Source organism: Acinonyx jubatus, chromosome A2, assembly GCF_027475565.1.
Source record: "Acinonyx jubatus isolate Ajub_Pintada_27869175 chromosome A2, VMU_Ajub_asm_v1.0, whole genome shotgun sequence".
NCBI lineage: Eukaryota > Metazoa > Chordata > Mammalia > Carnivora > Felidae > Acinonyx > Acinonyx jubatus.
This window is the reverse complement of record NC_069383.1, coordinates 155,417,895-155,443,606: the sequence shown is the minus strand read 5'-3', so window position 1 is coordinate 155,443,606 and position 25,712 is coordinate 155,417,895. Positions and strand designations below refer to the sequence as shown.

Below are 25,712 nucleotides of genomic sequence, written 5' to 3'. Positions count from 1 at the left end.
CAACTTGCCGGCGAGATCCCTCCCGTTTCCCCGCCCACCAAGTCCGGGACCCGCCCAATCCCCGCCCACCAGCCGAAGCCACGCCCCCAGCCCTGTCCGTCCGGCAAAGGCCCCACCTCTGCGTCCCCTCTCCAGGTCCAGTCCGACCCCATCCCAGAGCCTAACCTTCACCCCGCGGGGAAGGAAACGAGGACTTCTCCTCCGAGGCTGGGTGAAAAAGGAGTCAACACGTCTCTCACTACCTGAAGCACCTCCGGCCCCGAGAGCCGCAGCGCCGGCCACTTCCGCTCCTGGCGTCCGGAAGCGGAAGTGCGCGGCTGCGGCCAACTGCGGCGGGTGTGCTGGGCCGCGCGGCGCGCCGCGGTGGGAGTGTCTCCGGCCGGTCTGCAGGTGCGGCCCGGCCCCTCGGGGAGGCGGGGAGGGCTCTGCGGGCGCGGGGAGGGGCCGAAGGGCCCAGGACAGCAGCCCCGGCCGCAGTGCCTGCCCCCAGCGGTCGCCCCGGGGGCCCGGATGGGGTCCCGCACAGCTCGGCCTCGCAGCCGTCGTCCCCGACCCCGCCCCCCCGGCTCGGGCCCCTTGTCCAGTGTCCCCGCAGGCGGACTGTCGCCCCATCCATCGAAAGGGAAATCGCGGAGTACCGTCCAGGTCCCGCAGCTCAGGAAGGTGGTGCCACCAGGCGGCCCAGCCTTCTTCACCCACCCTCCGGGATCTGTAGGGCCCTGCGGGATCTCCCCGGAGGCCAGGGAGCTGTTTATTAGTAATTCACGTTTCATTTCCTATGACGTTTCACGTCGTCTAGCTCTGCGACTGGAAAGTTAGGTCGGAGTCTGCACGTGCAGATTGGTGAGCGACTTGTCAAGCGAATGGAAAAGATGGATGATCCCTTCTCAAGGGATGAATTAGATGACAGATTTTTGGTTTTGGTGATTGACGATTTGCAGCTCCTTAGCTTAGGGCTTGTTAGCATTCCTTTTTCCTTTCCTTTTCCTTTTCCTTTCCCTTCCCTTCCCCTTCCTCCCTTCCCCTCCCTCCCTCCCATCCTTCCTCCCTTCCCTCCTCCCTCCCTCCTCCTCCCTTCCTTCCTCCCTTCCTTCCTTCCTTCCTTCCTTCCTTCCTTCCTTCCTTTGAAAAGAGCTTTTAATTTGCCTGTGAGCATTCACTGCGAGATGAGGGTATCTTAAGAAAAGCTATTTCCCAGTTATGTCGCAAGTCTTATTACCATCAAGGAAAAGTAAGATTACTCACTTCTTTTCACGGCACCTCCCACCCAAGTTACCCCAAGCCTATGAATGAATAACCACAAGGCTCAAAGACGCGGGATTCTTGGAAAGAGATGAGGTAGCTTTGTTAGTACTGAGAATTGAAATTAAGTGGGCCATAAATGGGGTGTCTTTTTGAAATTTTAGGGTTAAAACTAACTTTCGAGACGTGAGGAAAAAAATTAATTTTGGAAGAAAATTGGACATCGGATTTCAATTTTACAGGAGAGGTGTTTGTTTTCAAAAAGAGCACAGGTCCTGCCTTGCCTTTCTGGAAAGACTTAACATTGTTTCTCAAAGGCATCTGAAAACTAGTGTTGGTTTATGTTATGTGAACAGGCATCTTAAGTCATTTTTATGTTGGATTTTGTGGTGTTCTGTCGTTGTTCTGTGTGTCCGTGCAGGTGCATGCCTTCTTAGGCTAGCCATGCCGCATTGTTCTTGGGGAGTGTGGATTGTTTGGCACCTTTCCTTTGGGGTGCCCTCTGTGAACCGGGAGAAACAAAGTGACTGAAGTAGATACAGTACTTGCCCCTGTGGGCAAGTTTCTACTGTAATTATCTACTTTATTCTCCTTTAAATTAATCATGAGCTGGGTGCTATGGAAACGTGGAGCGGGAGAAATTGGGGAGGAGGTCAGGAAAAATATCTTACAAGGCACAAATGTTTGAATCCCCCCCCCCACCCCACCCCCCCCCCGCCGGCCCCCATGAGCTAGCTGCATGTAGCTAGACAAGGGGTCGGCTGTAGGAGTGGGGAGGAGATTTGAGAGAACATTCCAGATACACAGTTCCTTAGGCAGGACTCGGCCTGGTGTGTTCCAGGAGCTGAGAAAAGACAGGGACAGCCGAGGTAGAGGAAACAAAGTGTGGAATGGTGGAGTCCGGTCGGAGAGGAGAGCAGGCCCTGAAGGCCATGGTCAAATATGACCCAGTGCTGGTTTCCATAAAAAACGTTTTATTGGAACACATTTGTTGCTGTGTGGTCTATGGCTGCTCTTGTCCTATGACCACAGTCCAGTAGCTGCTTTAGAGGCCATTTGGCCCACAGCTGCCTAGATATTTACTGCCTGGACTTTTTAAGAAAACGTTTGCCAGCCCCTAGTACATAAAGTACTTAGTATGCATCAAGTGCTGTGGTGGTGGCAGGAGTTGGAGTCCCGAAAAAAAGTGGACCCAGGTTCGTACTTTGGGAATGTATGTGGTAGCTGGAGAGGAAGAGGCAGAATCACCTAAACAAGTAAATTAAAAATCACAACTTGATCACAGCCGTGGAAGAAAAGTAGAGTCTGTTGGAGGTATTTTGAGGGAATGTAACGAGAGGAGAAACAATCCTTTTTTAAAAAATGTTTACTTATTTATCTTGAGAGAGACAGAGAATGAGCACAAGCAGGGGAGGAGCAGAGAGAGAGAGAGAGAGGGAGAGAATCCCAAGCAGGCTCCACACTGTCAGTGAAGAGCGCTGGACGTGGGGCTCGATCTCGCCCTGAGATCATGACCTGAGCCGAAGTCAAGGGTTGGATGTTTAACCGACTGAGCCACCGAGGTGCCCCTAATCCTTTTATTAATTTTTTTTTAATGTTTATTCATTTTTGAAAGAGAGAGACAGAGCACAAGCAGGGGTGGGGTGGAGAGAGAGGGGGAGACAGAATCCGAAGCAGGCTCCAGGCTCAGAGCTGTCAACACAGAGCCCGATGCAGGGCTCAAACTCACGAACTGCGAGATCACAACCCGAGCCGAAGTCGGACGCTCAACCGACTGAGCCACCCAGGCGCCCCTTTAATCCTTTTATTAGATGAGAGGAACCACCAGAAATGATCAGGGGCTGTGGTCTGGAAGGTGGGTCGGGGCCCAGTATGTTGCTTATTGGGGAAGATTCCGTGTAAGGGTTTTGCTGGGCCTCCCTGCTGGAGACCCACGGAAGTGGGAGCACCTGGGCTAAACCCCTGTTCACTGCCCTGCTTCCACCCTGACCCCTTTCTCTTACCTTGGTTTCTTTTATTGCAGGGAGGACACCTAATGAGACCTTAAATCCTGGCACTGGTGTCATGGTGAGGGGGCTGGGAGAGTTGGAATTGTTGAGGGGGGGATAATTCTGTCCTCTGGGCCCTGTCCCCTCTCTCCCCACCCCAAAATGAGGAAGAAACGGGAGGGGTAGTGTGGAGCACCTTCTGCCTTGCCCCCAGGGACCTGGTGGCCTCTTTCAGTGCCTGGCCTCTGGAGGGATCTGGCTCGGGAGGAGGGTCCCCACAGTGACCCCGGGGGCTCTGAGCTGAACTCCAGAGTCTGACTGCAGAATGAGGTTCATTTAAATTTTTAAAAAATGTTTATTCATTTTTTTTTGAGAGACCGAACATGAGCAGGGGAGGGGGAGAGAGAGAGGGAGACACGGAATCCAAAGCAGGCTCCAGGCTCTGAGCTGTCAGCACGGAGCTCGATGCGGGGCTCAAACTCACGAACTGCGAGATCACGACCTGAGCCGAAGCCAGATGCCTAACTGACTGAGCCACCCAGGCGCCCCTGAATGAGGCTCATTTAGAGTCGGTAGCCGCAGAGCTCCACCGGGGCCATCCCTTGTGAGGCCTCCCCAAACCACGCGTGTCTGTATACATTTAAATTAATTGAAATTCAGTAAAATTAAAGGTCAGTTTCTCAGGGGCCTGTGTCACATTTCTCAAGTGCTCAGTAGCTACGCACGCTGGGGGCTGCTCTCTTGGAAAGCACAGACAGAGAACATTCCCACCATCGCAGAGAGCTCAACCAGACCATGCTGAGCTCGAGGATTCTGAAATTAAAAGGCCGTTGGGTTTCTCAGGCGCAATGGAAGTCCTGTTTTAGCAACTCGTAAAAGGATTACAAAGTGCTTATGTGAGTCTTGGGAGGGGTTCTAGGGATTTCACGAAAATTATGTGATGGACCCCAAACTTTTGATGCCTTAAATAAGAAATGTAGGAAAAACTCTCCCTAGAGCCCAGAGATCGTCTCTGCAGTGGCGGCTGAAGTGGCGAAGAGAGCCAAAGCCCGTACTCTGGCATTTCTCCAAATGTTAGAAGCGAGGAAATGTCTGCTAGGGTGGCCATGTGATCCCTGTCCCGGTCACAGCAACGACTCACTGTTGTGGGTACGGCACGAAATGAGCTGTGGAGATGGCCAAACAGATGGGGCATGGCGGCGTGCCAATGAAACTTGAAAAGACAGGAGGCGGGCCGGGTTTGTGGAGCCCTGTTGTGGAGACAGTGTCCCAAACGTTCTCTCTTCCCCGGTGATAACCAGTTGTCCTGCAGGTGGGTTTTGCTGAGCCAGGATACGTGTGTTGTTGTAGGAGTCAGTCACCTTTGAGGATGTGGCGGTGGGGCTCCTCCGGGAGTGGGCATTACTGGACGGTGCGCGGACGAACCTGTGCCGATACGTGATACTGGACAAGTGCAGGACTCTGGCCCCCAAGGGTAAGGCTGGCATCGGGCTGGTCCTCCTTCTCCTCCTCCTCCTCCTCCTCCTTCTTCTTCTTCTTCTTCTTCTTTTCAAGTTTATTTTTTATTTATTTTGAGAGAGAGAGAGAGCAAGCAGGGGAAGGGCATAGAGAGTGGGAGAAAGAATCCTAAGCAGGCTCTGAGCTGTCAGCACAGAGCCTGATGCAGGGCTCGAGCCCACAAACGGCGATACCGTGACCCGAGCCAAAGGCAAGAGTCAGATGCTCAGCCGACTGAGCCATCCAGGCGTCCCATGGCTGGTCCTTATATGCAGGTGCCTAATGCTTCTTAAGGGTCGGCTACGCGACCAAGGAAGGTTTGTGGGTATCTGCAGGATGAGAGCCTCATCCATGGCAGTGCCTCCATTCTCCCCATAGTCAGAACCACGTGGGTCTCACTGAGCTTGGGCTTGGGCTTCAGGGCTTCATCCCCATGGCGCAGAGAGGAGGGTATTTGCGGTGTGGGCCCTTGTGAAAGAGCTTCGCTGAGTTCATTGGAAATGGGGCGTGATCACTTTGCTACCCGTGGTGGTCGCTCACCGCCAGGAGCTGAAGCCCACTGCCAACCCTCGCTCCCTCTCTGAGCACGGGTATCTTTGTCCAGGAGCGGGGACTCCACCACGCAAACCCAGTCTGGGCTCCCAGCTGGGGCCAGGGGCAGAGCTGAGGGCCCCATGGGTGTGGGTGAGTGTGTGTGCGGTGCCCGCCGGGTTGAGGGGGGGCGGCGTGCTGGGAAGTGTCAGCCTGAGAGCGTTTCAGAGGTCCAAGGGGGAACGGGGCTCTTTGGGGTGACGTTTCTCTAGTGAGCTCCTTCAGTGTTCCTTCTCTTCTGCTGGCCTTCCTCTCCTACCTGTCTTTGGTCTCAGAAAAAGATCTGTTTGAATCTCTCTCTTTTAGTTTTTTAAGTGGAAATACTCACAAACCATAAAATTCACCCTTTTAAAGTGTATACAGTTCAGTGGTTTTTAGTATATTCACAACGTGCAGCCATCACCAGTATCCGCCCCCCCCTCCCCTCTCTGCCACCTCCATCTGCTTTCTGTCTCTGGATTTGCCTGTTCTGGACGTTTTGTACAAATAGGATCACGTAAATATGGCCTTTGGTCTCTCTTCTTTCCCTAGTGTGACGTTTTCCATGTTCGTCCACACGTAGCATGTGTCCCAGCCTTGTTCCTTTTTAGTGCTGAGTCCTGTTCCGTTGTACGGGTAGACCACGTTTTGTTTGTCCAGTCATCTGCTGATGGGCATTTGGTTTGTTTTCACTTTTTTGGCTCTTGTGAGTAGTGTTGTGAACATTCACGTACCAGATTTTACGTCTCCAGTTCTGTTCGGTTGATACTTAGGAGAGGAGTGGCTGGGTCATTGACTTAACTTTTTTTTTGTTTAATCTTTTTTTAATGTTTACTTATTTTTGAGAGAGGGAGAGAGAGAGCACAAGCTGGGGAGGGACAGAGAGAGGGAGACACAGGGTCCGAAGCAGGCTCCAGGCTCCGAGCTGTCAGCACAGAGCCCGACGCGAGGCTGGAACTCACAGACCGTGAGATCATGACCTGAGCGGAAGTTGGACGCCTAACCGACTGAGCCACCCAAGCGCCCCGTATACTTAACTTTTTGAGGAACACCAAACTGCTCCCTCGGACAGGCGCACGCACCATTTTACATTCCCACCAGTGGTGGTGGAGAGTTCTGACTTTTCCACGTTATACCCACACTTACTGTCCAATCCCTCTTTTTTTTTGTTATTGTTTATTTATTTTGAGAGAGAGGGAGAGAGCATGAGCAGGGGAGGGGCAGAGAGAGGGAGAGAGAATCCCAAGCAGGCTCCACACTGCCAGTGCAGAGCCAGATGCGGGGCTCGATCCCACCACTGTGAGATCACGATCTGAGCCCAGATCAAGAGCCGGACGCTTAACCGACTGAACCACCCAGGCGCCCCTCCGGTTCCTCTTTAAATTGAACATTTCTGGTGTGTTCTTTGTCTAATTGCTTGCTACTTGTTTCTGTGATAATGCTGTCTTACTGGCGACATCTGTCTCCGTCTCCATGGGAAACAGCCTCTCATCCCGGCCCCCCGCCCTGGTCGCTGCCAAGTTCGTCACACGCCCATAGTCCTCAAGAGCCTCCCTTTGCTCACTGATGCCTTCTTGCCTTTCAGTATTGTCCCCAGTTGAGAGTCAATACTTCAAAAACAGTATTTTAAAACAGCAAATAAATAAATAAATACACAAGTGTATATTTTGGTCAGTTTCATACCCCTATTTGTTTCTGAAAGAACTTAACTTTTTTTTCCCCCCCAATTCATTTTAGACTGGGACTCTCGACTCAAATCCCAAGCGTCTCCTCCTGTGCAGGATATTTTGGAGGGAAATTCATCCCCGGGTTTGCACATGGTAAGATTCACAGGGGCTTGTCCTTGTTCCCCCTCTCGGGAGAAGGTGAGGAGTACGTGGGTTGCAAATGCACACCAGGGCCAGGGGGCCATGGGGGGGGCACTTCCTCAAAGACATTCCCACGTCGTGTGAAGCCGGTGCCCATGGCTCATGAATTTGGACAAGCCCTGCCTGTCCCTCGAGACCCTTTCTTCCCGGAAGGTTCCCCCGAGTCAACATGTCCGTTAGCGGGAGTCAGACATTGGTCGTGTGCGGTGCGGTTTGCTCCTCAACAGTCACGGGAAACTCCTGCCTGCTGGAGAAGCCCCAAGGAAGTCGGGAACGGGAGAGAGCCCGCACTGCCCTGGAGCCTGCAGCCCGCCTGAGCGAGGCGCATGTCTGAGCACGCTGCAAATGTGCCTCGGCGGGGAGGGGAGCAGCCCTGGGTGCTTCACGGGTGTCAGCAAGGTTGCCCTCATCGCTCACCCGCTGCCAGGAGCGGACTCTGCCCGGAGAGCGGATTCGGCCACAGCCCGAGCGCCTTCAGGAGGAACTCTAACCTGGACTTGACTGAGACAGCCCTGGGGGACAGCCACCCTGACTTATGTAAAGGATGTGAGAGCGCTCTCGTGGATCGCTCCCCACTTAGGGGACATGTCGAGATCCCACGCTGGAAATCAGCCCTTGTCAGGGCGTGGAAAAGCCTTCAGAGCCGGCTGGCGCGTCCCAGTGCACCAGGGAACACACATCGGGCCCCCCGGCCCCCCACTTTGGCCCTGGCTTCCTGCCTCCCCAAACTATAGGAATTTCCAAGGTTTGAGTCCCCAGACTTTTGGGGACTTCAAAGGTTAGGGTTCAGGTTTGGATAGAGGGACATACAGAGCCCAGTCTCCCCACCCCCACCCCCACCCCCACCCTCACCCCCACCCCCACCCAAGCCTGGGCCCGTTTGTGCCAGAGTCAGTGAGATCTCTGGGCTCCCTCAGTCTGAGCCCCTCCACCTCTGTCATGGCTGGTGTCAGTCTGACAGCGTCAGAGACGCCGGCTAGTGGAGGGGGTGGTGTGGCCTGGGTGGTAGAGACCTGCTTCATTCCTTTGCTCTGAGTGTGCAGAGCCTCATCCCTGCACAGCCTGGTGTGGGCTGCAGGGCATTGGAAACCCTCAGCCCTGCACGGCTCGCATCAGACCCCAGAGCAGCTGAGACTACCCACCCCCCCACGCCCCCCCCCCCCCCCCCAGGTCCTCCTCACCGTTGTTTCACGTTTTTGTTTAGGTGGAGAATGTCCTCCAGTAGCTGCTTGGGAAAGGGCGTGTTGCTTTTGAGTCCCTGAAAATATGTGAAAATATCTTACTGGAGCTGCCGGCTTGCAGGGGCCTCATCTGGCAGGATCGTTGTGGTAACCCCATGCAGAACATTCTGTGCATCGTTACAGAGCCCTGGACTAATGCTTGTGCAGGGAAGGAATGAACACGGGTACCCCAGGCCTTCACCCCCGCCATGAGCAGATGGACCCTGTGAGGGAGGGAGCGAGGATGGCCCACATCTGTCCTCTCCAGTTTCTGTGGGCTCTTTCCTCTTAGTACGGGGTTCCAGCACCTTCCACAGAGCTCCACCTTCAGCTCAGAAGCGAGCACCGAGTGTGGGAGAGGAGGGGCTTCTGCTGCATCGAGCCCCAGGAAGCAGGCGGTCGCAGAACGTTCTGAGCGGGGAGAGGAGGGCCACTCGGACACGCGCGTGCAGAAGTTGAGTGGTTCGTCATGAAGACACGTAGCCCGTAAGTGGTACGGCCACGTTTGGAGCTGGGAGTCCAATCCAGGCCTACCGCAGAGGTGCAGAGGTAGCCACCGGGACCTGCTGCCCGGGGGTCACACATCCTGCCACGCGGCTGAAGGCGCTGACTGTTGGGCTCTTCCTTCCGGGCTTCAGTGGGCCTTGTCCCGACGACTGAGGCCCCCATGGCGGCCCTGAGGCCTCCCCGTCATGGCTAGATAGGCCAGGGGACGGCACGAGAGAGCTGGGGACTGCTTGCACAAGAGTCCCGAGAGGAGGCTGCGGAAGGGGTGTCTCCGGGCTCAGTCCTTCTACCGTCCCAGCCGCCCTCCCCGCTGCCGTGTCTCCTCCATGCTGTTTCAGGGCACGGGGATGTTAGCTTGTGCGAGCGCTGGAGAAGGGCAGCGTTCAGAGGACGGGCTCTGGATGGCAGGGCAGATGTAAGCCAACTGTGGCCCGTAGGTAGGCCCCGCGATTGATGGGTGTCAAATAGACAAACACAGGCTAAGAAAACACCGAACAACGTTCCTATTCAGAGCTCAGGGCTCCCAGCCTTCCTTGAGTGAAGCACGTTGCAGTGTCTCTGAGGGCCCGTGGCCTGACCTGCAGTCGGGCCCCCCACCCCAGAACCAGAAAGGGTCGGGTCCACCTCGGCGCCTGTGGCACGATTGGTCCTTGAGACCCTTGGTGGCTGGCGCTCACCGTGGAATAGGGGGAGTCACCGGATCTGAAGCTGCCAGACCTGCACGCCTGACTTCTCACAGCACTGCCCCCAAACTGAGGGTCCCTCGGGCCCAGAACACACTCAGTGCCGCCTCTGTCCTGCTCCGTCCCCTCCGTGCCTTCTCCTAGGGGCCGGGGCCAGACCTGAGGATGCACATCAGGCCCACAATTGGAGACAGAGAGACACCTTTGATTCCAGAGGACCGGCTATCTCTCTGGCTGTCACCTTGGTCTTCTGGATACGTAGTAAGCCTGGGAGGAGGTTTGCTGCGAGGGCCCAGCCCCAGCCAGAAAGGCCTGGGCTTTGAGACTTCTGCAGATGGGGTCGCGGGGGGAGAGGGAGGAATCTAGGACCAACTCTTGGAAACTGGGGACAGGCTGGAGGCGCAGGCTCAGCTCCCCGGTAGGAACTACCGCATGGGTCCTGGCGTTCCTGTGTCCCCAGGGTGGTGGTGGCCCAGAGCAGGCCTCCAGGAGGAGCAAGCACCCAGGGCCTTGGCCCTGCCTCCCCTGGCCCAGCCTTTCTTCCTCCATTCCTTCCACTTTCACTCCCACCCTGTCCATGACCGTGAAGCCTATAGGAATGAGTGATCGTGTGATCCCAGGGCTGGGTGGAGAGCCCAGGCTGGTGACTGAGCTCTTGGCTCAGGGTCCTGTGTTTCCACCCTAAGGTGGAGAGAGGATCAGAGAAGGACACTTTAAGGCATGCTTTGATTCTTCCCCCGGGGAGAAGGGCTGCCCCCACCTGCCCAGGCCCCTCGCCTGTCCTGAGACACCTGCCACATTTTCTTCCCTTCCACCACTAAGTCCTGGGAGTCCCCTCCCTGCCAAACGTAACTTATCTCTAACTGTTCCTGCTGTCCACACTGCCACCACCCTGCCCAGAGCCACTGTTAGTTCTCGGGGGCCCCTGGAACTGCTCCCTACAGGCCCCTGTTCCCACTGGGCCCTACCTTGGACAGAGTCTAGAGACATCCCTTAGACATACAAGTCAGATGAGACACCTTTCCTGGGGAAGCAGCCACCAGTGGAGGAGAGTTCAGATCCGTTCTCTCACAACAGGGCTGCCTTCCGAGAATAACTTACAACCATTCCTCGCGTGTCCAGGCCCACCTCCACATCACCCCCCCCCCCCCCCCCCCGCCCCGCCACCCCAGCCTGCTGGTCGTCTCCGCCCTTCTTTGCTCCAGCGTTTCCCCTGCTGCTGGAGGCAACTCCCCCAAGGCGGCCCCCTCTCCATCCCATTTTGAAGTTGAAATTCTACCACAGGGATGAGTGTTGTACTCATGAATTGGATTGGTTTGGACAGGCTGAATTGGGCATTGTCCCAATTTTACCTTCGTGTGGCTTGGAGCAGGGTCAGTCTTGCAAATTCAGTCAGGGCGAATGGCTGTGAGCAGATTCCATCGACCGTGTGACCCTAATCTGTCCCTGTCACTGTGTCTAGGGGCGGAAGGCGGCCGCGCAGATTCAGAGGGTGGCTGTGCCGGTGCCTGCACTGAGTCTCCCTGAGCTGAGGATGGCTGGGGATTCTGGTGAGTGAGCACTGGCTGGAAATGGCAGCCCGAGGGCCTCCCATATGCTGTGCTGTGTCTGGGAACTTGGATCTCCCGCCTTCATTTCCTGGGACAGCAGGCATTTCCTTGCCCCTTAAGGAGGATCCATAAAATCATGTCACCATTCTTTACGTATTCAAGGGGAAAGGCACTTTCTCAGGATCGTGAGCTGGGATTCTTTCTGTGTATGTGGTTTTTTTTTTTTTTTTTTTGGTCTTTGGTCTTTTTGTTCAGAAAGAGTAGACTCCATTCACCTGTGGCTAAGTCCAGACCTCTTTCTGGGCAAGGTTAAATTCTTCACTCCACAATTTTGTTGGTGCTGAATTGACAGTCAAATTTACTCTAAATTGAATATGTTTTAACTGAGCTTATAAAAAATGAGGTTGAAACAGGCCACATGTCCTGAGGAGTGGGAGGGGAGGGGGGTGGAATTAATTCTGGAGGACAAATGGTATCTTAGCTTTAATTTCAAGGGATTTGCTTCCTTCCATCGTGCCTTCTTTAAAAAAATTTTTTTTTATACATTTATTTAATTTTGAGAGAGAGGGACAGAGCACTAGTCGGGGAGGGATAGGGAGAGAGGGAGACACAGAATCTGAAGCAGGCTCCAAGCTCCGAGCTGTTAGCACAGAGCCCGATGTGGGGCTTGAACTCCCAAACTGTGAGATCGTGACCTGAGCCAGAGTCGGACGCTTAACCAACTGAGCCACCCAGGCGCCCCTGCCTTGAAGTACTCTTAAGATACTTAGAGTACCTCATGCCTTTGAAGTACTCTTAAAAATTTTTTTTAATGTTTATTTTTGAGAGAGAGACAGAGACAGAGACAAGAGTGCGAGCAGGGGGCGGGCAGAGAGAGAGGGAGACCCAGAATCCGAAGCAGGCTCCAGGCTCTGAGCTGTCAGCACAGAGCCCAACGCGGGGCTCGAACTCACAAGCTGTGAGATCATGATCAGAGCCGAAGTCAGACGCTTAACTGACTGAGCCAGGCGCCCCTCGAAGTACTCTTAAAGTGCTTAGAGTACCCTGTACTTGAAGGACTCTTGAAACACTTGGAATACTCCATGCTCTTGAAGGACTCCTGAAGTGCTCTAGTTGGCCACCCTGTGGTGAGACGGGCCCTGCGAGAGAATCTCAAACAAGACATTGACCCCTCCCCTGTGGAGCTCACAGTCTGCCTGGGCAGTCAGATGTTTCAGTGAAGACCAGAATATGATGGAAGCATGTAACACAAGGACTTACCCAGAAGGCAGAGAGGAGTTTCGGGAAATTTGAAGTCAGACCATGGGTTCTCACCTGTGGCACTGGCGACACTGGGACCAGATCATTCTCCTTGGGGGCGGGGGGCGCCTTCTGTGTGTTGTGGGGCCTCCACCCCCTAGATGTCAGTAGCATGTCCTGCATTAGCCAGCCAGGGCCGCCATAACACAAAGGGCCACAGACTGAGCAGCTCAAAGAAGAAACATTTGTTTTCTCACAGCTCTGGGGGCCAGCAGTCCGAGATCTAAGGGCTGTGATCTGTTCTGGGCATCTCTCCTTGGCTTGTAGATGATTGTCTTGAGTTTTCTCTTTGTATGTGTCTGTGTTCAAGTTTTGTTCTTACAAGGACACCAGTCAGAGTGGATTAGGGCCCACCCAACTGGCCTCATTTTAGTTTGATTAGACCTCATGTCCGGATATGGTTATATTCTGAGGTACTGGGTAGCTGAAGTTTTGGAGGGGCACAAGGCCATAATAGGTCCTAGTCGTGACAGTCGAAAATGTCTCCAGAAGCTGTGACTGGTCCCTGCCTCTGCCCCCCAAGATCATACGCTGAAGTCCTAACCTCCCATCTGACAGTGTTGGAGACTGGGCCTTTAAGGAGGTGGCTAAGATTAGTTGAGGTTGTAAGGGTTAAGCTCCAATCCCATAGAACTGGTGTCCTTATAAGAAGAGGGAGAGACACCACATTCTCTGCTGTGTGAGGACACAGTGAGAAGGCAGTTGTGTACAAGCCAGGAAGACAGCTCTCATCAGAACCCAACCATGCTGGCACCCAGCCTCCAGAACTGGGAGTAAGTATTTTTTTTTTTTAATTTTTAAAATATTTTTATTTATTTTTGAGAGAGCGAGAGAGAGAGAGAGACAGAGCACGAGTGGGAGAGGGGCAGAGAGAGAGAGGGAGACACAGAATCCCAAGCAGGCTCCAGGCTCTGAGCTGTCAGCACAGAGCCCGACGCGGGCTCGAACCCATGAACTAGAAGATCATGACCTGAGCTGAAGTCGGGCACTCAACCGACTGAACCACCCAAGCGCCCCAGTAATTTTTTTTTAAAGTTTATTTATTTTGAGAGAGTGCATAGGAGGGGCAGGAGAGAGAGAAAGAGACAGAGAGAGGGAATCCCAAGCACTGTCATTGTAGAGTCCAATGCAGGGCTCAAACTCATGAACTTCAAGACCATGACCTAAGCCAAAATCAAGAGTCAGACACGTAAATGACTGAGCCACCGAGGTGCCCCGGAAATAAATTTCTACTGTTTCAGCCCCCCTGTCTGTGGTATCTTGTTATGTAGCAGATCTGACCAAGATGCCAGACTGCCATGTGTCCCCTGGGGGACGAGTGTTGGCTTAGACCGTGATGCACGATTACTGTATCATTTAGGTTGGCGAGATGTTGGGCTGTTTGGAGAAGGTTTGGGGGGAGGATTTCAGGCCTGGAAATGGCATCTGGAAAATTCCTTGGGGGGCAGAGAGGCCGGGGTGCCCAGGGGCCCACGGAAGGCTGTGCAAAGGGAGCAGAGGGAAGGGGAGTGTGGTGTGAGCTGACTAGAGAGGGTGGGGCTCTGGAACACTCAGGCCTGGAAGCATGAATCCTGGCCTGTGTCCTTAGGCTGCTGGGAGCCAGGGATGTGTTTGGGTGAGCAGTGCTGTGCATCTGTGGTTTTAGCAGAACTCTCCAGCACCTGGGGGGTGGCAGGGCCTCAGGGAGTGGGGGGGGGGGGTGCGTGGAGGCAGTGAGGAACAGAGTGGTCGTGGCCTAGGCCCCAGGTGAGTGCGGAGTGGGTGTGGCGGGGTCCCTGAGACCGTACCCGGTCGTGGCCATTCGCTAGGAAACCCAGGCCTCGGCCTGCAGTCGTGCTCAAGGTGGTGATTTATCACAGCGAAGGGACACAGAGCTGAGTCCTTGGCGCATGAGGTGAAGTCTGGAGGAGTCCAGGCCCGAGCTTCCGGAATCCTCTCCCAGTGGAGTCACACAGGAAGGACGTGCTTAATACCCCCTGCAGCAAGCCGTGACAACACATGTGAGGTGATGTCTACCAGGGGAGCTCAGTAGAGGCTCAGAGCGCAGGTTTTCACTCGGGGCTGGTCACACAGGCACCCTTGACTCTGCCTTGAAGTACTCTTAAGTCAGGCGTGCACCTGACTCTGGTCAGCGTGTCCCAGCCTCCCGGAAGGAAAGCAGGCGTTCGGCACAAACCCCAGTGTTCGTAGAAGGAATTTAAGCAGGGTGAGCCCCTCTTACCAGTTAAGGTGCTGGGAACCCTCTCAAGATCCGTGTTCCCAAGGGCCGCCAGTCAGGCCTGTGGCGTTAGCTCTTGTCTACACGGTAGGGAATTGCAGGGTGATTTAAGGCCTGTGTGGGTGGTTGAGTTGAGATAATTTGCTGAGTCCTGTATGCTTTCATTTACCAGACAATCTGGAGCATTCCTGTACCAAGTGGGGCGGGGGGCGGTGAAAGGAGAGGGGCCCAGGCTTGTTTTCGCGAAGCTTCCAATCCCACGAAGGTGGCGGAAAATACACACCTAAGGCAGCAGATGACCACGTGGTACAAATAGGTGAGGGCTGTGAGGAAAGGGGGACGGTCCTTCTAGAGAAAGGAAGGACACTGGGGAGGGGGACGGGGAGGTGCTCTGAGGGAGTGACCTTTCAGTGGACTCAGAAAGGAAAGGCCTGATGTGGCATTAGCCACAGTGAGGACAGGGGTAGGAGGAAGGGGAGTGACGGTGGGGTGCTCCCTGTAGAGATGGCGGCACTGATTTTCTTTTTTTGGATTACTTGTTGGGGTCTGGAGAGCGTCAGGGAGGGGTGAGAGGCATGGATATCACTTCCTGAGATCAGGGGCACTGGAAAGAGAACAGGCTTTGAGAATGAGGCGATGAGCACATATTTTGGGGAGGGAGGGCACGAGACAACAGAAATTCACGTCTCACGGTTCTGGAGGCCAGAAGTCTGAGATCAGGGTGCTGGTGGGGCTGTGCTGCCTGCGAGGCCTGGAGGGAGGCTCCTTCCTGGCATCCAGTGGCGGCTGGCAGTCCCTTGGCCTGAAGTTACATGGCTCCGGTCTTGGCCTGCATCGTCACGTGGCCTTCTCCCCTCGTGTGTCCCTGCTTCTGTCTTTCCTCCTCTTAGGACACCAGTCATATTGGGTTTGGGACCCCCCCGACTCCACTGTGACTTCGTCTTAGCTAATCACACCTGCCAAGACCCTCTTCCCAAGTAAGGTCACGTTTTGAGGTACTGGGGAGGTTACGACTCCATAACTCTGGGGGGGGGCGCAATTCAACCCATGACGGTCTGCCCTCTGTACCCCCCCAACCAAATTCATGTCCTCCCCAGATACCAAGTACACTCAGATGATCTTGACACCCCCAGAGTGGGTGTCTTGACACCCACTTCAGCATCGACTCCCAAGTCCCAAATCTCATCAGCTCAGAAAAGTCCTTGTGTCCTCATATGAATCATCCAAATCAGGCATGGGTGAGATTCAGGGTGTGGTCCGTCCCGGGTGGCAAAATTCTTCATCTGTGAACCTGTGAACCGAGGAAACAAGTCCTCTGCTCCATAATGCAGTGGTGGGACACGTACCGGGAGCTCGTTCCCTCTCCCGAAGGGAGAGAAAGAAGAGCTCATGGGTCCCAAGCAAGCTCCACACCCAGAAGGGCAAGTTCAAGGCTTGATGGCAATCCTCTGCTTGTGGTGGGGGGGGGGGGGCGAGGGGAGGAGGGGGGCAGTAGTCTCACCCCCCAGCTCACTGAGTCCGCAGGACAGATGAGTGGGGACACGAGCTGATGGTATGGAGGTGGGTCTGGAGTTGAGGGGGGAGAGTCAGCCCGGGGTCTGGGCCTGGTCAGGCCATGAGGCTGCCTGCTGAGGCAGAGGCTAAGGGGAGTGAGGACAGGGGTCACAGTCACGTGAGGGATGGAGGAGGGTCTTGTACGGAGGAGGCTGGGGCCGTGGTCACTGAAGCCCCCGGGGTGGTGGGCTTCAGTGTGGAAGGATGGAGGGCCGAACACACGACTGGATCCCCACCGCAGGTGGGGGTCGCTGGTGGTCCGAGTGCGGTGCCTGTCCTTGTGATCATGAGTGAGCGGGAGGTGAGGAAAGGGACACAGAGGCTTGGTTGCCCACGGTGGGGAAGCAAAAACATTATGCATTATGTAGAGGGAAAAGCAGAGTGTTGTGGCTTAAATTGCGGTGACCCCCAAAAGATCCACTGAAGTCCTAACCACCGGTACCCGTGACCGGGACTGAGACCTTACTTGGAAATAGGGTCTGTGCAGCTGCAGGTTAAGATGAGGTCGTGATGCGGGGGCCCAGAGTGACTGGTGTCCTTTTAAGGAGAAAACACCAGGTGCAGACAGGGACACTCGGGAGAGGATGGCCATGTGATGACAGGTGCATAGATCGGAGGGACGCAGCTGCAGGCCAAGGAGCACCCAGGATTCTGGACAGTCGCCGCCAGAAGCCAGGAGGAGGCGAGGAGGGATTCTACCCAGAGTCTCAGAGGGAGTGAAGCCCTGCCGCCACCTTGGTCTTGGACTTGTGGCCTCCGGAGCTGAGACAGAAGATGTATCTGGGGTTTTGAGCCTCTCAGTTGGCGGTGCTTGGTTACAGCAGCCCCAGGAAAGGCATACATGGGGTCAGAGATTGGACGTGGGTCAGGGTTCTGTGTTTTTGTTTTTTTTAATGATTAGATGCAATTAATTTTCTTCATTTGCATGATATGCTTTATTTTTCAGTTCAGGATTAGTTCCCAGGGGGAAAGGTCCCGTGGCAGGGGGAGGTGAGCATGTAGGGAGACAAGGGATGGTGGGGGAGGTCACTCGCTCACCTGTCACGGGCCCCGGGCAGATGGAGGGGTGTGGTGGATTTGAAGGCAGGAAGGGGAGATCCTTCCTTCTCGTAGGCGGACCCCTGGGGTGGTGGCCGCTTCTCTGGCCCCTGCTTGTGCTAAGTCCTGGGCTGCCCCTGGCCCTGCAGAGTGGGGCAGAGGAAGGAGCTGAGCAGCTTGGGAGGGAATGCTGACCCAGGGCTGAATCAAGGGGCAGTGGGGGTGCCCCAGAAACCCCAGGGTCTGTTGACTTGGGACTGTATAACTCCAGAGATTTGGAACGGAAGCAACATGTGCATATATGTGCGTGTTTGCACGTGTGTCCGTGTGTCTGTCTGTTTCTGTGCGTGTGTACTCGTCCGTGTGTGTCTGTGCGTCCGTGTCTCTGTGCATGCGTGTGTGAATGCATGCACGTGTGTGTCCTCGTGTGTGTGCACGTGTGCGTAAGCACGCAAGTGTGTGTGTGTGTGTGTGTGTGTGTGTGTGTGTGTCGTACGTGCGTGTGCATACGTGTGTGCACCTGTGGTCACTTCACCGTTTTGGGGTGGGCAGCCCAGGGGTCCTGTGGGTGTGCTCACTGGGCCTCCTGGCTGCCCTCTCCTGTAGCTCTGCTTGCCCAGGACCCCGCCTGGCTCCGGAAGGAGAACACAGAGGGGGAGTCTGTGGCTCCTGGGATGCTGCTCAGCTGTCCGCAGGTGAGTAGGAAACCCCTGTTGCTCAGGCCCTGATTCTCCTCCCTTGGCCTGGAGCTTCTCTCCCCCACAGGGCTGGTGTCCAGGCTCCTAGGCCCTGGGCCTCTTACAGTGTCAGAATCGGGGTGGGGGGGGAGGGATGTGGGGGCAGCCCAGGTGGTGATCCCGCCCCTTCGTTCAGACCTTCCCTAGCCGAGGAGTGCCTGGTTCTACTGGGCACCAGGAGGGAAAACAGCAAGGTTGTGAGCTGCCCTTGTTCACTAGTCCTCACGGTTTCCCGGGACAGATAGTGGTCATCTACCACGTGTTTCTCTCTTGTCTGCCACGTGCTCAGGCCTGTGGGACCCTGGAGCCGGAGGGGAATAAAACTGCCGTGGCTTCCCAGCTGGTAGCTAAGTCCTTCGATGCCACACCTCTGGATGCTGTCCCTCGGGGACAAAGGTGCAGATGGAGGAGAGTTCTAGTTCTGGGGCCTGAGCCAAGGGGCAGCCTCCGAGAGACCTCAGGGCCCCGTGTGACAGTCCTCTGCACGGTCTTCCTTCCCCAGGCCGGCCCCTCACCAGCCTCTTTGGTACTGGTGGGGGTGCCCCCTGGCTGAGCCGGGACGGGTGTGTGTTTCAGGAACCAGTCACCTTCGAGGATGTGGCTGTGTTGTTCACTCCGGAAGAATGGATGTTTCTAGACTCTGCCCAGAGAAGCCTGTACAGAGACGTGATGCTGGAGAACTATAGGAACCTGGCCTCTGTGGGTAAGGCCAGCCCCGTGGCTTCACCCACATACCCATGCAGGCCCTACGGGTTCCCGGAATTGTGCCGGTTTGGGAAATCGAGAGGCAAAAAAAGAGAAATCCTGCCCTCACGGTGCTTACGGTCTAGCAGCTTCCCTGTGGCGATGGAGCTCTCTCTGCTGCTTTCTGTTTCTCCACAGTTAAAAGTGTCTGGGCTTTTCTAGTGCCTCTCTGAGTCAGGCCCTGGGTTTTGGGGACTGGAGAATCCCATTATCCTTTGGGACCCAGTGAGGGAGCTTGTACTTTGGCCCCTTAGTGGAAGGGCCCCACCGTGCCCATCGGAATTTAGGGGTGCTCATTTTGTTCTTCCCATCTCCGGTGCCCCCTAAAGACGTCAGGATACGGGCCCCGGTTTACTGGCAGGCACGGCTCACGCCCTGCGTTATTTCCCCACGAGCAGGAGATCAGCTCGGCAAATTCAGTTCGTTTTCCCATTTGGAGCAAGGAGAAGAGTGGTGGCCGACGGAGAGAAGAGTCTTCCCGGGAAGCTGCCCAGGTGACGCTTTCAGTGACCTTGACGAAGCCGCTCTACTGGATGCCACCGCCTTCCCTCTTTATCCCGAATACTTTACTCTGGTTTCACAGGATGATTTGTCCTGCCTCCTCGTCACCTTGGTCACCTCCATGTGTCTGTTTTATCCTGTGTGTGTTTTCCGCGGACGTAGCATGTGCATGTTTTATCCGGTGCCTCCCCGCCCCCCGTATGTTCTTGCTAACACTTTCTCTCAATTTCGGCCTCAACCTTCATAGGCTCCTTTCTCAGTAACTTATCTACCATTTCTAATCCTTGTTGCTCTGGTTACATAGCTCCTTACAGAGCCAGATGCCTTAACATTTCCTGGACACTCTGATACATTCCTCCCCTTCCCAGTTTCTTCCCGTAGTTAGAATCAGTATTAAAAAAAAACAAAACCCCACATGCCCTGCTTATTCTTCTGGTTGCCCTGTTTGTACAGTTTTCTCTGTGCACTTACTTTTTCCTTCCTTGTCCATTTCAGAACCTTCGCTTCCACCCCAAGGTTCAATTCCTAACCAAGATATTTTTGCAGAGATTTCCGTTGGCATGGAAAGGGTAAGGCACCCAAGGAGCATTCTCAGTTCTGTTGTAGGACAAGTCTGGGGTTGCTGCAGTTTAGAAAAGCAGGGCTGCCTGGCTGGCTCATTCAGAGGAGCCTCCGACTCTTGACCTCGGGGTGGTGAGTTTGAGCCCCATGTTGGGTGTAGAGATTGTTTAAATCAATCAATCTTTTAAAAAAAAATTTTTTTAATGTTTATTTATTATTGAGAGACAGAGCACGAGCAGGGAAGGGACAGAGAGAGAGGGAGACACAGAATCTGAAGCAGGCTCCAGGCTCTGAGCCGTCAGCACAGAGCCTGATGCGGGGCTCGAACTCCCAAACTGGGAGATCATGACCCGAGCCGAAGTCAGACGCTTAACTGACTGAACCCCCTGGGCGCCCCAAATAAATCAATCTTAAGAAAGAAAGAAAGAAAGAAAAATAGCATGAGGCCAGAGAGAGAGAGAGAGAGAGATTGATTCAAGGTGAGTGGTGCTCACCTAGGAGAACACAGTGTCCTGGGAGAGAGTCTGTGAAAGTCATGAATTGGGGAAAACTACATGTAGATTAAGGCATGTGTCTTCGCGGAATTCCCACAGGCAACCGCTTGCACCAATGAACAGGTACCAAGTGTTTAAGGCTCCGTGTGGCTTTAACTCGGCAAAAGTCTGCATCTGAGAGGCCTCATGAAAGTAAAGACAGTGACAGTGCTTTGTGGGCAGCATCCCCTTGAAGGGACTCGGGGCGGAAATGGTCCAGACTCACCAAGAGAGTAGATACTAAAAGGCATCTACGCCTCGGCTGTCGATACCTTTCCCCTACGCCCAGTTGCCCCCCGGGGGAGAATGTCTGTGAACGTAATAAAGCCTCAGGTCTTCGTATTTTCCTCCATCGACAGGGGCGGCCTCAGACGGGAGAAAACCTCTACGAGCCTAGTGAACTCGGAAAACCCTCGCCCGGCGTCCGACCGCTTTTTCAGTACCAGAGCATTCGTGCTGGAGGCGACCCCTGCGAATGCCCAGAGAGCGGAAGATCCTTCTTCCAGCCCGCTCGGCTCCTCGCGCCTGAGAAGATCCGCCGTGGGGACAGAACCTTCGCGTGTCGCCAGTGTGAGAAGTCCTTCAGATACAGCTCCGACCTGATCAGACACGAGAAGACCCACACCGCAGAGAAGTGCTTTGAGTGTCAGGAGTGTCGGCAGACCTTCAAGTACTCCTCGAATCTGCGGCGTCACCTGAGGACTCACACCGGAGAGAAGCCCTTCGAATGTGCCCAGTGTGGGAAAACCTTCACCAGGAACTTCAACCTGATTTTGCACCAGAGAAACCACACGGGCGAGAAGCCCTACGCATGTAAGGACTGTGGGAAAGCCTTCAACCAGCCGTCCTCCCTGCGGAGCCACGTGAGGACTCACACTGGCGAGAAGCCCTTCGGGTGCAGTCAGTGTGGGAAAGCCTTCAGGGAGCACTCGTCGCTGAAGACGCACCTGCGAACGCACACCCGGGAGAAGCCGTACGAATGCAGCCAGTGCGGGAAGCCCTTCCGGACGAGCACGCACCTGAACGTGCACAAGAGGATACACACCGGGGAGAAGCTGTACGAGTGCGCTACGTGCGGCCAGGTGCTGAGTCGCCTCTCGACCCTCAAGAGTCACATGCGAACCCACACCGGAGAGAAGCCCTACGCGTGCCAGGAGTGCGGGCGCGCCTTCAGCGAACCTTCGTCCCTCCGGAAGCACGCGAGGACCCACACGGGCAAGAAGCCCTACGCGTGTCAGGAGTGCGGGCGCGCCTTTGGTCAGTCTTCACACCTTATCGTGCACGTGAGGACCCACACCGCAGGGAGGCCCTACGCGTGCAGTCAGTGTGAGAAGGCCTTCAGGCACAGCTCTTCGCTCGCCGTGCATAAAAGGGTTCATGCCGGGAGAGAAAGCACTAAGAGCGGTGGCCTGCCTCTATCAGTGTCCCAGCCGTATGTCGGGCCCCTTGCTGATTAATGTTCGACTTTTATTTTTTTAATTTAATTTTTTAATTATCTGAGAGAGAGAGAGAGAGAATGCATGTGCATGGGGGAGGAGCAGAGAGAGAGAATCTTTTTTTTTTTTTTTGGTATTTATTTATTTTTGAGGGAGAGAGAGACAGAGTGTAAGTGGAGGAGGGGCAGAGAGAGACACACACACACAATCCAAAGCAGGCTCCGGGCTCCGAGCTGTGAGCACAGAGCCCGACGCGGGGCTCGAACCCACGAGACGTGAGATCACCACCTGAGCCGAAATCGGTCGCTTAACCGACTGAGCCACCCGGGCACTCTGGGAGAGAGAGAATCTCACGCGGGTGTGGAGCCCGATGCGGGACACGATCCCACAACCCCGGGATCATGACCTGAGCCGTAAACCAAGAGTCGGACGCTCAACCGACTGAGCCACCCAGGCGCCCTCCAAGTTTTCTAAAAGTATAAACGTTCCAGGCTGTCATCCTCTCTCGTGGCACTCGTTTGGCCACATTCCATGTTTTGATGTGTAATATTTTCATCTTGGTTGAAATCTAAGTATTGTCTTAGTTTCTGTTACCACTTATTCTTTGGCCCGTGAGTGATCTGTAATTAGATTTTAAAACCATGGGATGTGGATATATTTTTCTAGAGGTATAATTACTCCTAGCGAAATGCATAAACCTTAAGTGTATAGCTGGAGGAGTCTGACAGGTTCGTACGTATGTTCATGTCACCAACCCGCCATTCAAGGTATACAACATTTCTGTCATTCCGGAAAGTTCCTGCATGTGTATGGGTGTTTTTTTGTTTTTTTTTTTTTTTTTTTTTAGTTGCCTTTTTGTTGTTGGTTTTTAATTTAATTACATTGTGAGCAGAAAATGTGGTCTTTATGTTATTGAATATTGGGTATCTGTTTTGTTTATAACGTGGCATATCCTGCTAGTTGCCTATCAAAATTGCCCCTTGTTCCTTAAAAAACAACTTAGGTTTCTCTTGTTCAGGTTGGTACGATGCGCTCTTGAAAAACCCCGTACCTCCCAGCCTCCTCCTTGCAGCTAGGGGACGCCACGGCCCTCCCCCCAGTCCCGGCCATTCTAAGTATGAGAAGTCATTGGGTGTGATTCCGGGGAAGGATGTTGCAAAGGAACATTTAGCCAGATCCCTCCACTTCTTGGCCTTTGTACAAACAGACATGATGCCCAGTGCTCGAGAAGCCATCCCACGGCCATGAGGGTAAAGGCTGCAGCTGAAGAGAGTATAGCCAGACCTCACGACCATCCCGGCTCCCCAGCTGGTATCTTTGTGTGGCTGCCCCGGACTGTTTGTTTCTGGATATCTTGCTACGTGGAAAAGGTGCACTTCTTACTGGCACAGGACATTGCTGTTTTGGGGAGGGGGCCGGGGAGGGGAGGGATGGGTTTATTACGGCCAAATGCTGTATCCAGCTGGTGCACTTAGTGTGTGGTCAGTTGTCATAAATGCTTCCTGTGTCGTTGAAGCCAATGTATTGTATTCTGCATATAGAATACAATCCGCTAGATCATATTATTTGTGTTTCAAAATCTTCTCCACATTTATAGGTATTGGTCTCTATCTTCGTCTGTTCGGGCCGCATAACAAAAATACCATAGACTGGATGGCTTATAAACAGCAGAACTTTCTTCTCAGAGTTCTGGAGGCTGGAGTCTGAGATCGGGATGCTGGCAGATTTGATGTCTGGTGAGGCCTGCTTCGTGGTTCGTAGATGGCTGTCTTCTTGCCTGTGTCCTCACATGGCAGAAAGAGAGCAAGGGAGCTCGTGGGGGTGTCTCTTATAAAGGCACCAGTCCCATTCCTGAGGGCTGCGCCCTTTTGATCTCATCACCTCCCTCCTTATACCATCACAGGGTGGGAATCAGGCTTCAGAATGTGAATGGAGGGTGGGGCACAGACATGAATTATTCAGTCTGTGTCCGTATCCATATCCGTATCCATATCTGGGCACAGACATGAATTATTCAGTCTGTATCCGTATCCGTATCCATATCCGGGCACAGACATGAATTATTCAGTCTGTATCCGTATCCGTATCTGTCTTTGATCTGTTTACCAGAAGAGCTATGTTAAACTCTCCCACCATGGTTGCTGAATAAATCTTGTATTGCTGTCAGTTTTGAAATTTATATATTTTGAAGCAGTCAAATTAAACGAGAAGGTTTTTATATTTTATGTGTCAGCAAATTGTTCCTGTTATTCTCACAGTGACCATCCTTCTCCCTAGTGATGAATATTCAACTCCTCATTTTCATATTAGCAAGTCATTATTTGGAGCTTACTGGTAATAGATAGTAGATACTACCCTAAACTTTGAATCTTATTTAAAAAAAAATTTTTTTTTTAATGTTTATTTATTTTTGAGAGAGACAGAGACAGAATGCGAGTGGGTTAAGGGCAGAGAGAGAGGGAGACACAGAATCCGAAGCAGGCTCCAGGCTCCGAGCTGTCAGCCCAGAGCCCAATGAGGGACTCGAACTCACGAGCTGTGAGATCATGACCTGAGCCAAAGTTGGACGCTCAACCGACTGAGCCACCCAGGCGCCCCTGAATCTTATTTTAAGTTAACTTGTCACAATGACACTTTGAGGTAAATGCTATTATTATCCCCAATTTACAGGGCCAGTGGAGGTGAGTTAACCAAGATGAGACATGTGGTAAGCAGTGGAGTCCGGCTCGAAAATCCATGGGCTGTCCACAGTACTTTACCCCAGCGGGCTTTTAAAAAATTTTTTGCCTGTTCTTACAGGGATGTGTCTTTGTATTTTAAAATTCTTTTTTTCCAAGTTTTTAAACATTTATTTTTAAGGTAATCTCTGCACCCAACATGGGGCTTGAACTCACGACCCCGAGATAAAGAGCCACACGCTCTTCCGACTGAGCCAGCCAGGTGCCCCTTGTGGTTTAAAATCCTGAGGTATAACTTATGTAAAAGTTCATAAATCTTGGTGCACACTTGATGAAATCTATGTATGTCTATACCACCATAACAGCATGTGAACTATTTTATCTCCCCAGAAGGTACCCTTGGGCCCTACTCCAGTCCTAGTCAATAAGCCCCATCCAGAGGTAACAAGTATTTTGACTTGTCACCATAGATTTGTTTTTCTGTTCATAGAAATAGAACCACACAGAGGTGCCTGGGTGGCTCAGTCAGTTGAGTGGCTGACTTTGGCTCAGGTCGTGATCTCACAGCTTGAGGGCTTGTGAGTTCGAGCCCTGTGTCGGGCTCTGTGCTAACAGCTTAGAGAGCTGGAGCCTGCTTCCAATTCTGTGTCTCCCTCTCTCTCTGCCCCTCCCCTGCTCGCTTGCGTTCTGTCTTTCTCTCTTTCTCTCAAAAATAAATACATTAAAAAAAAAAAAAAACTAAAAAAAAAAAAAAAAATAGAACCACACACTATTGCCCTCTTGTGGCTGGTGTTTCCCTTAATAGAGCGCCTGTGAAATTTATCTTTAACCATTGCTGTGTAATATTCCGTTGTCTGAATATCCCACAGCCCCGACATTCCATTCTGTTTATGGACATTTGGGTCCTTTCCAGGTTTTGCTGTCGGGAATAAAGCTTCTGTGGATGTTCTTGTGCAAGTCTTACGGTGAACCAGTGTTCTAACTTCTCTTGGGTGCAAGCCTGGAGTGGAATCTCTGGGTCATCACGTAGGCAGACCTTGAGCTTTGGCGGATGCTGCCAAGAGGTCTCCAAAGTGGCCGAAACAATTTATGGCTCCGTCATCAGGAAAGTTTCGTTCGCTTCACATCCTGATAATGCATGCTCCTGTTAGTTAGATTTTAGCTACGTCACTGGATGTGTAAGTGGTTTCTGGTGTTTTACTTTGCACTGGGTGTGCGTGCGCGTGTGCGTAGATAACGATGTAGTAGTGGTGGCCACGATAATTCCTCCTATCTCTCAGCGTGCATC

General features: G+C 53.5%; 1 protein-coding gene across 7 annotated transcripts; it reads left to right on the top strand.

The window, feature by feature from the left end:
- The first annotated feature begins 85 nt into the window (after window positions 1-85).
- ZNF333 (zinc finger protein 333) lies at window positions 86-23,971 on the top strand. Of its 7 annotated transcripts, XR_008297223.1 has the most exons (11): window positions 86-390; window positions 3,266-3,309; window positions 4,581-4,704; window positions 7,035-7,117; window positions 11,038-11,125; window positions 17,841-17,929; window positions 18,548-18,674; window positions 19,114-19,209; window positions 19,712-19,785; window positions 20,670-23,116; window positions 23,344-23,971. XR_008297223.1 is itself a non-coding variant. In XM_027050386.2 (10 exons), exons 2-10 carry the CDS (start codon window positions 3,307-3,309, stop codon window positions 21,765-21,767), a joined length of 1,782 nt encoding a protein of 593 aa, XP_026906187.1. In that variant the 5' UTR covers window positions 86-390; window positions 3,266-3,306; the 3' UTR covers window positions 21,768-23,971. The 7 variants fall into 7 exon arrangements, 6 of the variants coding, with proteins under 6 accessions (XP_026906187.1, XP_026906190.1, XP_026906192.1 ...); XM_027050386.2 differs by having other exon boundaries at window positions 20,670-23,971; XM_053219749.1 differs by lacking the exon at window positions 86-390 and adding an exon at window positions 9,720-9,836 and having other exon boundaries at window positions 1,102-3,309; window positions 20,670-23,971.
- Window positions 23,972-25,712: the final 1,741 nt, after the last annotated feature.